The 15446-nt window shown below is 38.1% G+C and overlaps 1 protein-coding gene across 1 annotated transcript; it reads right to left on the bottom strand.

Moving 5' to 3' along the window:
• Positions 1 to 2570: 2570 nt before the first annotated feature.
• Positions 2571 to 15344, bottom strand: HDC (histidine decarboxylase). The gene is made up of 13 exons (XM_035335825.1): positions 13196 to 15344; positions 12632 to 12787; positions 10959 to 11131; positions 10283 to 10396; positions 9818 to 9940; positions 8827 to 8961; positions 7748 to 7891; positions 7431 to 7497; positions 6423 to 6585; positions 6234 to 6324; positions 4974 to 5072; positions 4177 to 4278; positions 2571 to 3952 (listed from the first exon to the last, which is right to left on the bottom strand). The coding sequence occupies exons 2-13, from the start codon at positions 12657 to 12659 to the stop codon at positions 3191 to 3193; spliced, it is 2001 nt and encodes a 666-aa protein (XP_035191716.1). The 5' UTR covers positions 12660 to 12787; positions 13196 to 15344; the 3' UTR covers positions 2571 to 3190.
• Between the last annotated feature and the right edge of the window lie 102 nt (positions 15345 to 15446).

Genomic DNA, 15446 nt, shown 5'->3' with positions numbered 1-15446 from the left:
CTGTTTGTAACTGGCAATAGAAGAAAGCACATGAAAATATTTTACAGAATCACAGAATTTCTAGGTTGGAAGAGACCTCAAGATCATCAAGTCTAACCTCTGACCTAACACTAACAGTCCCCACTAAACCATATCCCTAAGCTCTACATCTAAACATCTTTTAAAGACCTCCAGGGATGGTGACTCCACCACTTCCCTGGGCAGCCCGTTCCAATGTCTAACAACCCTTTTGGTAAAGAAGTTCTTCCTAACATCCAACCTAAAACTCCCCTGGCGCAACTTAAGCCCATTCCCCCTTGTCCTGTCACCAGGCACGTGGGAGAACAGACCAACCCCCACCTCGCTACAGCCTCCCTTGAGGTACCTGTAGAGAGCGGTAAGGTCACCCCTGAGCAAACAGGCAAACCGTGGTTTAAACCAGATATTTGTGATGATTTTGATTTTGTTGGTTTGTGACATGAGGGAGATCTCTGAGCATCCCAGGCTAGACTGTGGGAGAGAAGCATTCACTTTTTGTGTAAGGTAACAGGTAGACAGGTTACAAGCTGTGGTACATTCTCACTGCTGAGCAACATATCGATTGTGTTAACAGAGTATCTGCCCCATAGGCACACTCTCCTATGCCAGCTCTCCCTATGCTGTCTCTTGACTTGGAGTATGAAGGGATGTGTGCTATACATATATTCCCTATTTAAATAAATGCAAATGAAAGAATAAACATACTAAACAGCCCTTTGGTCTATTTTGCATTCAAAGTAAACAAGTGTTTGATTACTAATTCCAACTCAATCTTTTGGTTGAGGGTTAAGCCTACCGCAGCCTAGCCAAGTTACATGGAAGTAGTTTATACAGATGGTCACCTTCTAAAGACAAGTTTCCTCTGTAAGCACAACTAATGTGTCATGTGTTTACAGGCAGACTTTTGCTTTGCATACAGACTTGTTTTTCCAAAGTCTTTCCAAAGACTTTCCAAATAAGGAAGTTTTTCATAAAATCTGTCATCTACTATTCTGATGCTAGGCTTGGAAAAGAATTTTGCGTCTAGCATGCTTAAGGCTGAAGACAAAAATCTTCTAATCATTCAGCTGTCTAACAGAAAGTATGTTTTTTAAAATGGTTCGCTTGTTAAAAACTACTATTAAACACAGAGATTAGCCTGAAGTTATTTGCTATCATTATTCCTTCAGGTTATGAAGGCAAAATAGGAATGGCATGTATTCGACTAAAGGAAAACTCTGAATTTAATGGAGAAAATGCTTAAAGGTAGTGGTTTGTCATGCTATCCCATGTAAAGTACAATTAACTTGCCTAGTCTTCAACGGGCCTTTTCTTTGCTCTTTTCTGAGAATAATCCTACTGCTTTTTGATCTGAAAACAAGATACAGATATACTAACACCATACAGTGTCATTAATGATCTTCCTATAGGGTCAGCACCCTATAAGATGGTATAAGGTGGCTGCATTACTTCAGAAATGTTACTCTTTAAGAAGTTAATGTTGCACCCTATTAGCAGTCTGAAAATTTTGTTTTTAAGTTGGATGAGAAGCTCACAACTGAGTTTTAGCACGTAACAAAATGATTTCCTGGATCAAAACTGTGATGCTTTCTGACTAAAAGTTGAAAATAGCATGAGTAATGTTACTAATGCTTTCCTGCCTCATTTAAATACTGTAGTAAGAAAAGTCTTTCAGTAATCTGTTTCTGTGTCCCCAACACTTCTTGCATTCAGAATAATCGAACTATTGAGTACGTGGGCCAGTAATTATCATCAGATGAATGCAGATGGTTTATACCTCTGTTACTAAGGCTTCAATTTCTACACTGTATAGATTTTTTTTAAAAAAATATGATTGTCTTTAAACCTAGAAAATTTAATCTAATTCCAATATTATACGATGATGTTGGTAAGTAGAAGTGTAATTTTGTTTTGCAGAGTGCTATTGAACTTACAGCAATTCATAAGTACTGTTAAGGTACAACTAATGAAGGAAAGTTTAAATCCAGCAGCTGTTACAGATCGCCTGTATTCTGGACAACAAAGAAAAAGTGTATGTATAGATGACCCAGGATATTTATAACTCAGTAAAAAAAATGTAACTTCAAATTGAGAGCATGTCCAAAAATACATGTTCTGTAATAAAAAAAAGTTTTGAAGGATCTGTTATTCTGTGTTGAGAAATCCCATTTATGAATATTAGCAAATATCAGTATTTGAAATAAATGTGTATATGAGATTGATTTAATAAAGCAGAACTTTTCTAACTACAAATGCATCTGAGCCTGGCTTTTCCTTTCCTTTGAATTTCTTAGCTATCTTCTTTGTGCTCCCTTCCTCTTGAGTTTTATGTTTTCTAAGCTACCTGCTCTGAGGGTGCTTCCATCCTCCACATCTCCACTCTTCACTGAAGTGACTTTGATTACTGACCTATCCACTCCTGTACTTCAGTCTCAATTGACTGTTACACACTCACATTGGGAAAAGCATATAAGCAGGTGCTCCCCTTCCTGAATTAGTTTCTCAAATGGGCCGCACTAGGACAATTCAGAGTTAGTCAGATGGACACACAGTTTTAGGGCAATTCTGTTCTTGTTTTCTTGAAACATGGTTACATAAAGCCTCATGTGCACTGTTAACTGATTAGCGCAGATGGAATGGCAGGGCTGCTCTGTTCTTAAACTCAAAAGCTGAAAATAGCCCTAGTACAGTAAGTCACTTAGAAAGGTTACATCCTCCTCTTTACGCAATTCAGAAGTGATATTGGCATTGTCTACACACACACATCCTCACAGCAGCCTAGAGAGTTCAAGTCAATGCATTAAAAAAATAATCAATGGTGCAAAGAGAACGGAATTGTTAACACCCTACTGAGGCGAACATACACTGTCAAAATGTTTCTAGTTTACTAGCTCTCAGTCCTGGTAAAGGACAGTTTACAAGGCAGAAGTTTGCAATTTCTTTACTACAGTCTACAAACCAGAGAGTTTAATGTTACATGTCTACAAGATTTATTTGACATTTTAATCTATAAATACACAAGGTTTTACTCCAGTAAAAGCACAGCAATTTTCTCGGTGGTCATTACCACTGCTTACATATTGAACAAAATAACGTGGTATTGCATATGAATAAGCAAACTTTGGTTCTCTTTCTACCTGGGGAGCTCTTAAGCACCAATCTCTTTTACTTGTTAAACAATGGCTTGCAGAGGACAACAAGGCAGCTGAAGGCCACACTGAATGCTACACTCTGGAAAGTTTGGGACACTGTAGAACTTAATTAATTTTTTGAAGGCACTTTTTTTGAGCATCATCACCTCTTCAGGCAGCCTGGAAAGGATTCTAGCATTTGCATGAGATTCTTTCTTGTCAGTGGCTGCTGCTTTGGGGTTACATTGCTCAAGAAGACCAGTCACCGGGACGCTGTTGCAGCTAAGGGAACGTGCTGTCTTTTTCTTGCCTTGAACAGATAAATAACTGAATAAGAAAGAGGTTAACTTATGTTTGGTAACATCTTGAACATCTTCTGGAAAACAGTCATCTAGAGGGTCCCCTTGACCTTTCACTTGCTGACTGATCACACATGTGTTGTAACTCACTGCAACTTTCTTAGGCTGAACTACTATTTTTCTGGAAGGTATTTTGTATTTTTCGTCCTCTACATATAGCTGAGAAGCATTACTGATAACATTAGAATTATGCTCCATTACCATATTAGGGATTCTTGCCTCATCACCAGAACTGATGTGGTGTAACCCATGATGCTGGCTAATGATTTGGCCTGCGGAATGTTGAATGATGTTCCAGTCTTGCAGAATATCTTCCCTAGTTGTGAACTGAGATGTTACAGTGAAGCGAATGATGAACTTGTCATGAATGGTTGCTGGGACAAGGAAGATCTTGCCTGAACTGCTTAGTTCTTTCAGGAGTTTTTCTGTCAGCCAGTTGGGACCCTGTTTCAAATATGCATAGGGAAAAGAAAAAAATACAACTGTTAAAATTTCCAGTGATATCCAAACGTCTTTGTAAGAATTCCAGCATTACCAATTCTTATATGAAAGTTTATTTGTAGTTTTTAATGCCTCTGGAGAGATCATCTGTAGTCAAATAATACATGGAAATAGTCTAAAAATACATGAAAATTGCCCCCCCCCCCCCTTTTTTTTTTTTTTTTTACCTTTAAACGAAATACAACCAGTCCAAGATGTCTCTTGGCAGGAATTTCAAAGAGTGGATCACTTTCAACCAAAGATTCAAAGAATTTGGCTGTTTCAGTACCCTGTAATTAAGGAAAAAAAAAAAAAAAGTAGTTATATATTGGTTCATCAAAAACCCAGTGTAAAACACTAAACTAAATAGTTTTTTTAAAAAAATCCCTCCTCATTAAAACAGATCATTCATTTCCATGTATGGCAGCCAAGCTAAGAACAACAACAAAGCTAAGAATTTTTAAGACTGTCTCTATTTGCCCAAACCCTTGACAATGTAAAAGAGTAGCTGGGCTACATATAGGAATTTTGAGAAGGTTTAAAAACTGGGTGTTTCTTTTCTCAGATTAAATTCCTTTTGCAGCAACCATTGATCCACAATATGATACATACACTCCAAAGACTTAAGCCTATGAAGTTTCATTGCAATGGGTTCAGCCATACTTCACAGCCTGCCTCCCAAACAGCTGCCACTTTGCCTCAAGGAAAGCCTCTACAAACTTACTCAATGATGTGCAGAAGGTACTGACTTATCAAGTTGCTTTCCATTGCCTATTGCTTCCAAGAAGGGTACAGGAGACGTTTTGTCCACACAGTCAATCTTTATAGATTAGTTAGGGAGTAAAATCAGCACATGTTTAGTGTTCACAGGCGAACTTTGTACACGAAAGTATTTGTTACTCATGTTTGCATGACTGAATTTAATAAACAACACTACCGATAAATCAGCATAATACACTTATGCTCGCACTGTTAATGTACATACATGCCGGATGTGAGCTTGAAGCTTTTTCACCCCAAATGAACGAATCACAAACCACAGCTTCAAAGAACGAAATCGACGACTCAATGGAATTTGCCAGTGCTGTGAAAACACAACATCGTATCAGTAAGGGCAAAAACAACAGAAAGGACTGAACCCTTACACCTACAAGATCTGTTGTTTCAGGCCTGTACTCCAATCAGAAATCTTCCTCAAGACAACAAATTGCATGTTACTGAAACCCACCTAAGCCTAGGAAATAGTGATCAAGGAAACACTATGTCTACATATTTCTCAATTATTTGCAAAAATAAGATTTTGTCTGTTCCCCTCAGGGAACAGAGGGGTGTTGTTTAGGATTTTAGTTAATTGCCAGCATATAACAACTCCTGTTTGCACTTAAAGAGCGTTATCAACTTATTAACACTTCAGGATTGAGTGCTGACTTCGGTTCCTGCAATCTGAATATTTAAGTGCCATCCTGAACATTTTCCCAAGCCAACAAGAATTCATATAGGAGTAAACCCTTCCAGAGAAAATAACACCTACTGTATGGAGAAGAGTGACAAAACCTAAGAGTACTTCTAAGGTGCTACACAGTAACATGCAGGGTCCTATTCAACCACAAGAGGGACTTGGTAATTTTTTCTTTTCCCTCCCTGTACACACTCCCTCTAGTGAAAAGCATCATTGATTTCAAGAAGACAGTAATCTTTTCAGAGCTTGGGTGAGATCATAGCTGAAACAATTGGCAGTTGAATATTCTTTTGTTTTACTGTACTGAAATCTGCTATAAAATGGATATGAATTGAAATGCCTCAGCTCTCCTATCGATACATAAATCTGAAGAAAAATGTAATTCATGTTACTGTTATTTCAGAGCATGGTGTTTCCATTGCTTAATCATTTCTCTATTTTATCACATATCAAAGATACAAGAAAACCACCCAAAATGTCATCAGTAGGAATTATTTTAACAATACAATGCACATAAAAGACTCTTCTAGCAAAAAAAGGCTAGGTTAGATCCCCACCTGTGTAAAAATCTTGAATACTTCAATCTTTATAAATGAAAACAATTTTACAACCAATTATAATAACCACTTCAAAGTTTTAATACTTAATCAGCATTAAGACCTCAGTATGATTGTTTTTATGCTGTTAAGTAGTAAGGCCACCTAAAACTAACTCCAGAGGAATTTGGCAGTCTACATTTAAACATTTTATAGGCAATTTAAAATATCAACTCAAATAACAACTTACCATAAAATCAACAGCAGCTCCTGAATTGGGATGTCTGAGGTAGACAGGGTTAACACTGAAGGTTTGATGTAACTTGTATTTATCTTTAACCCTATCAATTGTAGAATGAACTGTATTTAGCCAAAAAAAAATGTGCAAAGAAAGACTTTACAATTTGCATGTTATACTTCTGGTGTTGTCTTTACTCACCAAAATCCAGTGCAGTCAAAATGAACCATCATCCATTTTGAAGGGTTAAAAGTAAAGGAATCTGCATACTCAATTCCATCCAAGAACAATCGAAATTCAGGACACACAAATGCTGTTCCTGCATATGCAGCATCAATGTGAAGCCAGAGTCCCTCAGCATCACCTGTAAGAAATCAAATTGTTGTTAGGTAAGGGATCTAATGAATCGGAGTATGTGTTTAGTTAAAGTATTACTCTCCTCTCTGAAAACTAGACATACATTTTTGCAGGAGGTGGACAGGTTAACAAAGTAAAACACAATACAAGCAATTGACAATCAAGTTATAATATAAAGCTGTGGAACTAGAATCACAAAATATGTGATAATGCTGAATCCAGATGGAACCAACTGTACAAAAATTCACTATTCCAAATTTTGCATGAGGCTTTTTGACATTTGATTTCTGTCACCTGCCTTTTTACTAACTGAAATTCCCTAGTATAACTCATTCACACAAAGCCAAAATAAATGCAAGCAAAAAGGACTCTGAGACAGAAGCCACGTTCTGATATGTAACAGAAAGTGCCGCAGATATTCAGCACTTAATTGTCAGAATTTATACTGGAATAGAATCTGCAACCATATCAAATTTACCTATTGAACTGGTGACCACAAAGGACGTCCTACCAATCATTATCTTCAAAAGTCATTTGCTAGGTTATTTAGTATCCGTCCTGCAATGGTACTGCAGTCTGTAGTGTATGCTCTGTGTATTGCCTGAATAACCACATTAAAGATTTATCAGCTGGCAAGTTTCATCCATCTGGAATGGAATGTATTTTAGCATCCCAATCTAAATCTTATAGAAGCCACTTCAGAAACTTGTACCGACTCCACTCATCTTTGAAACACATTTGAAAAACTCAGCTTGTTAGTGTTTCTACTCTCCTGGGTTTTGACGTGAAAAATTGCCATACTATCTTCTCTGTGCTATCATAGTTTAAAATCAGGGGGAAAAGGACACTTACAAATTGGACCCAGTTCTGAGAGATTGTCAAAAGCGCAGACACCAGTTGTACCCAAAGTTGCACAAACCTAGAATAGAACAAGACTGTTCAGATGGCATTTTTTGAAAATAAATGGATGCAGCATTTTAAAACTGGGGAGGCTATTAATGTAGTAAAAATGAGATGACATCAACATCTTTGAGTTCAATAAAATGAAAAATTCTCATATATATTTTCATCTTCAACTAAAGTACTTTAACACTGTGAAATGATATCTAAGACATTTCTTATGATGACATTAAGAATATCAATACTCCCAAACAGAAAGTTGAACGTACGAAGATGGGCACTAGGCCTTTCTTTCTGTCTTCTGCAATGGCTTTTTTCAGAGTTTCACCTCTAAGGGAAAAGTTCTCATCCACAGGCAGGAATTTCATCTTCACAAGAGAAATCAAGCCAGCTTTTTCCACAGAAGAATGTGCCTTCATGAAAATAATAATAAAAAAGCAGTAAGAAAGCAAGCTCTGAGGCTGAGAAACTGATAAATTATGTCCTTATAAAAGACAACAAAAGCATAGATAAAGTCGTTATTATAATCCAGACTAATCTAAATCTGAAAGTTTGTTCCTTGTCAATAACAAAAATAAATAATACATTGTAATTTCAAGGAACACATATGATCCATTTATTAGGGTTCTGGTCTCTAAAAATCTAATGAGGCATACTTGTGTTTGGAGGGCCATTTATCAGAACTCGAATCTTAAAGGACTTTCTAGAAATGAAGCAACCTTAACATGTTCCCTCCTTACTATCTGAAGACAAAAAGTCCTGAAGCATGCCTAGTTTGGGGCTGGCATAGACCAAAACACCTCACAATCAAAAACCCTTTTAGTTATATGAAGGGAAAACCAGCATGAGCATGTCTCCTGCTGCTGTTTTCACAGGGGAGTATGATTGTTCAGTTCAGGAGCCAAAGGACAGAACAGGTTTGCAGGCAGAGTCACATCACTGCGTAGGCATTTTCTCCAAGGTCAAGTTCATAGGCCTGGAGCAGAGACAACAATCAAGAGCAACACTGAGGATCTGAGTGTGCCTGTCTCCAAATGGAAGGAGGCTGTTAAGAAGCAAGAGCTGAAGCAGCATCAGATCAACACTTAGTTACTACAGTAAGGATTTGTGAGAAACAGGAAAGAAATCTTTTGGACTGTTGGGATCCTGCAAAATCTCATCTCACACCAATTCCGTTTTCCCATCTGCAGAAAACAGCGTTACAGCATCAGATGGATTCGTTCATGCTTGTATTTTTCTCTTGGTACAGTAACACAAGTTCACGTTGTCATCTTTATGGTCTGGTGAGATGGAAGTAAAATAGTGTGTGTTTTTTTTTTTTTTTTTTTTTGTAACTGTAACAACCTACTTGATCAGACGCATACGCAATGAGACGAGAATTGAGCAAGGACTCATCAGCATCTGGCTCAGAAAGCTTCATCTCCAGAATTTTGTTTTTCCTTGCTGCCAGCAGTGCAACCAATGTTGATTCACTCACAGTGCTCTGAAAAGACATTGCTCATTTACTGCAACATTTCACTATTTTATTGCTGTTTTGTCAAGGATTTACTGAAGTCACTGAAATGCTAACAACAACATCCCCCCCCTTTTTTTTAATTTTTCAATTTCCACAACTGCTTTGCTCAGATGCAATGGGAATTCACTAGCTAATGAACAGCTCTCTGAGCCAGGAACACAAACCAAAGCTTTTTAATTTCTGTATATTTTTAGTGTAGAGGACTAAAGTGTAAGACTGAGTAAATTACTTCTGTTCTTCTACAGATTAAATGTACTATCTATCACAAAAACTACAAACCTGAGCAAAGCTCCTTATAAGAACACAGAACCTTGGCACTGATTCCAGCGAATACTTGCTTAGGCTGTATGAAAGAAGGTTCAGGCCCTGGATCTTGCAACTCCCAGAGGCACAAAGTCAACATCAAAAGAAGGGAAAAGAATTTATGTCCTTCTGACGGCAGTCTTTATTTGCTGGCAAGACAGTGACAAGTCTTCCCCTTCTCTAATTGTGCAGAAATAACTTTGGTGAATACTCTAGCGATGTGAAACAGACTGAAGAAACCAAATCTGATTATCTCATTTATCCTTAAGTAAGTCCAAAAGAGTACCTGCTCCTATTCCATAATGCAATCAGGACTAAAAAACAATAGTAATTCCTATTCCATAATTATCTAAAATTTAATCCTAAAATCTGGGAAGGAAACGTCAATACAAGACTTGTCCCCATATAGACCTATATGGCAAATCTTGTGGATTTTGCCTCAAGGAAAATGATCACCTATAGGAAGATTTACTGCAGTGAACACAGAAATGTTGATGAGGCCACCTCTGATCTCCCTTACCTGTAATACTCCTCCACCCACACTGTCAGGATGGTGGTGCAGGAATTTATCTGGAAGGCCCAGCATTTTAGCCAACCAATCCATCACATTCATTTCCAGTTCTGTACAGGCTGGACTGGAGGCCTAGAAAATCAAACAAAGAGAATGATGTTCTAAATTCACCCAGCAAATACAATAGAGAATAATGCCAACTGTTTGAATATGCAAATAATTAGAAAACATACTTTCTAGTGGTGTATTTTCTTAATTGAACTCTGATTAGTAGGCAATGTTTGGTTTTATATACATGATTTGTATAATTTTACAAGCGACATTCTTCAATTATGCAAACAGCTTACAATACAATGGTTTACAGTAAAAAGTTGTACCGAGTTACAGAACCAGAAAGAATGAGTATGACCTTTTCCTCCATAACATACACAGGAGAAGGATATATAAAGTAACAAAATAAAAAGCATAGTTTACCCATGTGAATCCCAAGCAGTTAATTGCATCAGCCAACATATCTCCAAGGAGTGAAGGCCAAGAAGTAAGAGCTGGAAAGTAGGCATGCATGTGCGGACTTTGCCAATGGACAACCTAGAACAAAATTATCTGGAAGTTAAGTCTGAAAATGTGGCAAAATTCTGTACAAGATGTAGTGATTAGCATCTGTTTTAAATGATAGGAAAAGAGCACAGCATCATAATACGTACAATTCTAGAACAGCTAGCAGAAAGCTACAGAGATAATATCAACAGGAGTGCAGCAGTTGCAAATGATAACACTGTGTCGTTATTAGATAAATTCCAAATTATAGCAAAAGCATTTATCTAAATTAAACAGGCAGACAAAGATTTTGAACAGGAAAGAATGATCTTTTGAAAATTATTGCACAAAGTCTGAAATACTTATCCGTATATGGGGAATCCCCAGATCAACTGTGTTAGTTGTTCTTGCTCATTTCGTCAACTTGTCTTTAGCTATACACAGCAATTCATAACTATATAGCCCTCCTCTCCTGAAGGAACTTGTATGCTGGACAATAACATAAGCAGGTATCTCAACAAATGTTCAGCAGAATTTGTGCATTCCCAGAATGTGGGTGTTTACCTCAAGTATTAGTGACTTTTTCCTGTCACAATTATAATTTATTTCTTACCCCAGGCATAATAATCTTCTCTATATCTCCAAATATGTTGTCCCAGCTGTCTGGGTCCATCGGGGCAGAATCCGGCAACTGAGCTCTCATGTAACCTGGCTGTACATCAGGAGTCACCCGTCTCTCCCTCACATTGCTCAGGTACTGGTAAATGTAATCCACCATCTCTTTCCCTGGAAGAAGCAAACCAATGCTTTGCTTTGAGTTTAGACTGCGGGTAAACTGATCAGCACGACAGTCACTTCATGCAATCCGTCATTGGCATTTGACAGGGTTTGAAATACTGCTCCCAGGATAACCACAGGAACTAAAACACCAAACAGCCCACAGCCCCACCAAAGCCCCACTTATCCTATGCACAAGTACTTCAGGAGATTCAAAAGCAAGGGATCCAGTACATTCCTCAGTCTCACAGCTTCTAGTTTATATCATACCTGGACTTCAGAACGGAGCAGGAACAAACAAGAAATTCATGGAAATCTCATGTTGCTAGCTGGCAGCTACAGAGAAGTCTGAATTAAAAAGTCCATTTTACCATATCCATTAACAATTTTAAAATAGATACAGAATTTACAAAAAAAAATTAAATATGAATTTCTGTTCAACATTTGATTCAGACTGCTTCTCTGAGTCTTAGCTTAAGGCTATATTAATCATCAGTGAAAATAATACTTGTCAGCATTCCCTGGCAATAAACTCATCACTTCGCTCATTTAAGAACATACAGCCATATTCCATAGCACTAGTCACAATTCACTGTATCATGAACCAGTCTCACCAATTGATGTTCCTGCTTATCTGGGAACACACACATAACACCCCACACACAGGAGCTGTATGACCTTCTGAAGGTTTCCGATTATTCAGAGAGCCAACATCCTTCCTACAGAAGAGACTGGACAGCAATGAGGAGACCTGAATTAATCTCTGGCTCTGTGACTAGATGATCTAGGAAAAGTTACTCAACCTTTACACCCTACCTGTCCCATCTAATAATTCTAACACAGCTTCTAGAGCAGGCTTCATAGGGACAAAACGTATTCATGGGGTTATTTCATTGTCATCACTCAATAGCTCAAATATACCTTTAAAATATGATCACGGGTTCAATACAGTCTGTTTAATTACTGAGGTGATAGAGATTTTCTTACCTACAGATGAAGTGAAATTGCATTCACAGAAGTTGTCATAATGCCCCATGCTTCCCTGTTATTAAAGCATAACTCCTTTTGCATCCTCTGAAAACAACTATGTAGCTTCATGCTTTCTCTCTCTCCACTTACTAGGCAATTTTCTCCAGCTGTGGGACCAAAGTTTGCTCCCCATCTCCAGAACTGCACCAGCATCAGTGAAGTTTCATGGTATCAGCCAGGGAAGAGCCACCATACATAGCCCCTTCACACGTTTACTCAGAATCACAGTTTTGGAGCTTTTCCACAGTATTTTAAATGAGAGATCAAAAAGCCTAACTCATCCACTTACTCTAACTCCATTAAATCAAACTCAGCCCAGGGATATATTATCATTTCAGCCCCAGCAGATCTAAAGCCTCAAGGACATATGCCGTTAAAAATACGGAGCCCACCCTCATTTCTGGGTACCATTCACAGCCCTACAACTGTTCTTCCCCTTGGGCAAATGCTACCTACTTCCAAGAGCAGGGGATCACTCACCTCTCCGTCTGTACTCCTCAGGCTCCATACTGACTCCTTCGAAAAGCACCTCTTCAGACTTGGCCCGCAACCCTTCAGTGAGCTGTGGACAGTTCAGTCTGGTGCCCTGCTAGCTGCTCACGCTTTATAGCTCTTGTTATCTCAGACTCAGGCATTCTGGAAAAGGTTTAACGTAGGCAGGTTATTGGTGAGTGTTTATCTAACTCCTCCCAGCTGAGGGCTTTCAGTCTCTTCTATGTTCTCATCTCTGCTCTTTTGATGTGTAAGACATCTCTGAAATGAGCTGCCTCTGCTCTGCCCCAAAATGGGGCTGCCTTTCCCATCTTGAAAGGACCTTTCAGAAGTCTCACATTAATCCATCATAAATACAAGACACATTAACATCAGACTCATGGGAGAGGAAGCTCAAGAACTTCCAAAAATAAAAGCAGCTGTATTACTTTTGCACACTGAAACCAGCACTAGCAGTAGTCATTGTAACAAACAGATGAGTATGTAACAAATTGGATACTGCAGTTCTAAGTGGGGACTTCTTAAAAATAAAAATCAAGAAATGAGTTTTACCGAGAAGAGAGCATCCCAATTTATCAGTCCCTCACTGATGGAAGGAAAGGCAATACAGTCGTTACCAGTCCCAGAGCTGCAATACAAAGCAGTGATCCTCTTTATGGAAATTCTGCCTTTCCAGATCACATCAGGTTATATTGCACAGTTAAACTCCTCCACTGGTATTACCTTAGACTGCTGAGCTGGGAAAACACATCACCTTTGCACATCGTACTTGCTTTTCTCACATTTGATATGCATAAGCACTGGGTATGACTTTATATTTCCAGAATTCCTCCAAGTCCTCCACCTGGATTGTTCTCGGTTTGGAAGAATGGCCAGAGTCCCCCTTGTTCCTGTTTTAGGGACTGAAAACACATCCTGACCTGTTTTGGTAGCACAACTTTTGACACTATTCAATGTTGAGCGCTAACCATCTTCATCAGAAGGAACTCACTCTACACTGATACCAGGCAGTCCTGGGGAAAAAGAGAAGTAGAACTTAAAGATTGTAATGGTCTAAATGGACTAAACACTAGAAATATAAATTGTTATGTAAGGTAACATACGCTTGCCTTATTTTTGCTATTCCTGGGGCTCCTGCTCACAGCAGGCCACTGTTGGAACAGGATACCAGGCTAGGCAGCCCCTTAGTCTGGTACATTGCTGCAGTCTCTCTGTTCTCATAATACAAAAGGGAACCAGCTGTCAGAGAAGCTTTGACTTTCTGCCTCATGTACTACAATGCAGTCTGAACTCTTTGATTATTCTAATAAGTAGTTACTGCTTCCTCCACAGTGTACTTTCTACAGAACAGTGTGAAAACCATTCCTAGTTTCTGCTGCGATTAGATATTTGAGAAAGAACTGTTTCAGAGATACAAAGATACTCTGATACACACACAGATTAATATACTGAAATAAGAAAATAAATTGATAAAAAAGGCATTGAAAGAAGAGAGCAAGAAGAGCACATAACAATATATCGTATGTAAATTCATTTGCTTTATCTCACATTTCCCTGGAAACATCAAGAAAAAATTAACAAGATGCCCCCAATACTTAGTATGAATTTAGGAACCTCTCTTTACTGTAAATGCTACCATAAAGGGGAACAAAAAGTGAGAAGGGGCTGGCCTGACCAAGTCAAAGAGAACTCAGTTCTCAAAAACTGTGACTATAGCTCATTACAATTAACTAATACATTATTTTAAATAGGAAGCATGTCTGTTCAAAGAAAGCTGGCAGCTAATTACATTTATGATTTCAATTTGGAACAGCAAATAAGGAGCAATACTTTCAACAATGCTTTCAGAGCTGAACTACACAATAAATATTCCACATGACATATATCCTACGTCTTTTGCTCAAAGCTGATAGTTTGACCATGTTGGTCTTTCGCTCTGTACAGAAGAGAACAAACAGCAGGTCCTGTTTGGAACTAGAATAAGATAGGTGATAACGCGTTACAGGTAGGGTAAATATTACTAGAGATAAATGTATTTTTGTTTTAGCTACCCTGCACTTGGAATGATTTTGCTACAGACCATGAGGAATAGAATATTTGCTCACAGGAAGCAGAACGAATAGAAAAGGTTCTCTTCATTGTTTGCTACAAAGGTCCGTGCTGTAAAAACCGTGGGAAATTCTCCATTTGGACATGACCATTACCACTATCACCGCTCAGGCTAACGCTGAAGTTCTTATCATTATTAAGAGTTCACACAGATTAAACTGTAGTTAAGTTTGTGGGATGTGAGGACACAAATGTTATTTTGGTCACAGAATAATTCAGTTGGAGAAATGCCTAACCAGCATATTTAACTTGACTAATTTTTTCCTGCTTTTGCTAGCGACATAATGGATAATTTTTAAGAAAACCCTAAAAGACACTAAGTTTCCCATTAGTCACTGCAGAAGACGTGCTTCAAATTCTAGGGTAAATTGAGTACAAATACATACTTGGAAAATACTCTAAAAACCACCACCACAGATTTTCATTGCTACCATCTCTTGATTATTCTCAGGTCCTAATTTACCAATTTGGATCACATTTGCCAAATTTATACCAATATTAGGCTTTTTTCGTAACTAACAATTCTACAAACTCACATCCAAGTTTGAAGGAGAAAGATTAGTGTTGATTTGTATAATACGATTCTGTGCCCATTCTTCCCTCTTACCTTTGTGGGATTTTCTCAGTCTAACACTGTTTTTTCATATTCTTCTGACACATCTGCCTAACACATCGGTTTTGATCGTCCAATGCA

This window comes from Oxyura jamaicensis, chromosome 10 (assembly GCF_011077185.1).
Source record: "Oxyura jamaicensis isolate SHBP4307 breed ruddy duck chromosome 10, BPBGC_Ojam_1.0, whole genome shotgun sequence".
Lineage (NCBI taxonomy): Eukaryota > Metazoa > Chordata > Aves > Anseriformes > Anatidae > Oxyura > Oxyura jamaicensis.
Note: the sequence above shows the minus strand (reverse complement) of the source record. Positions and strands in the feature narration are given on the sequence as shown.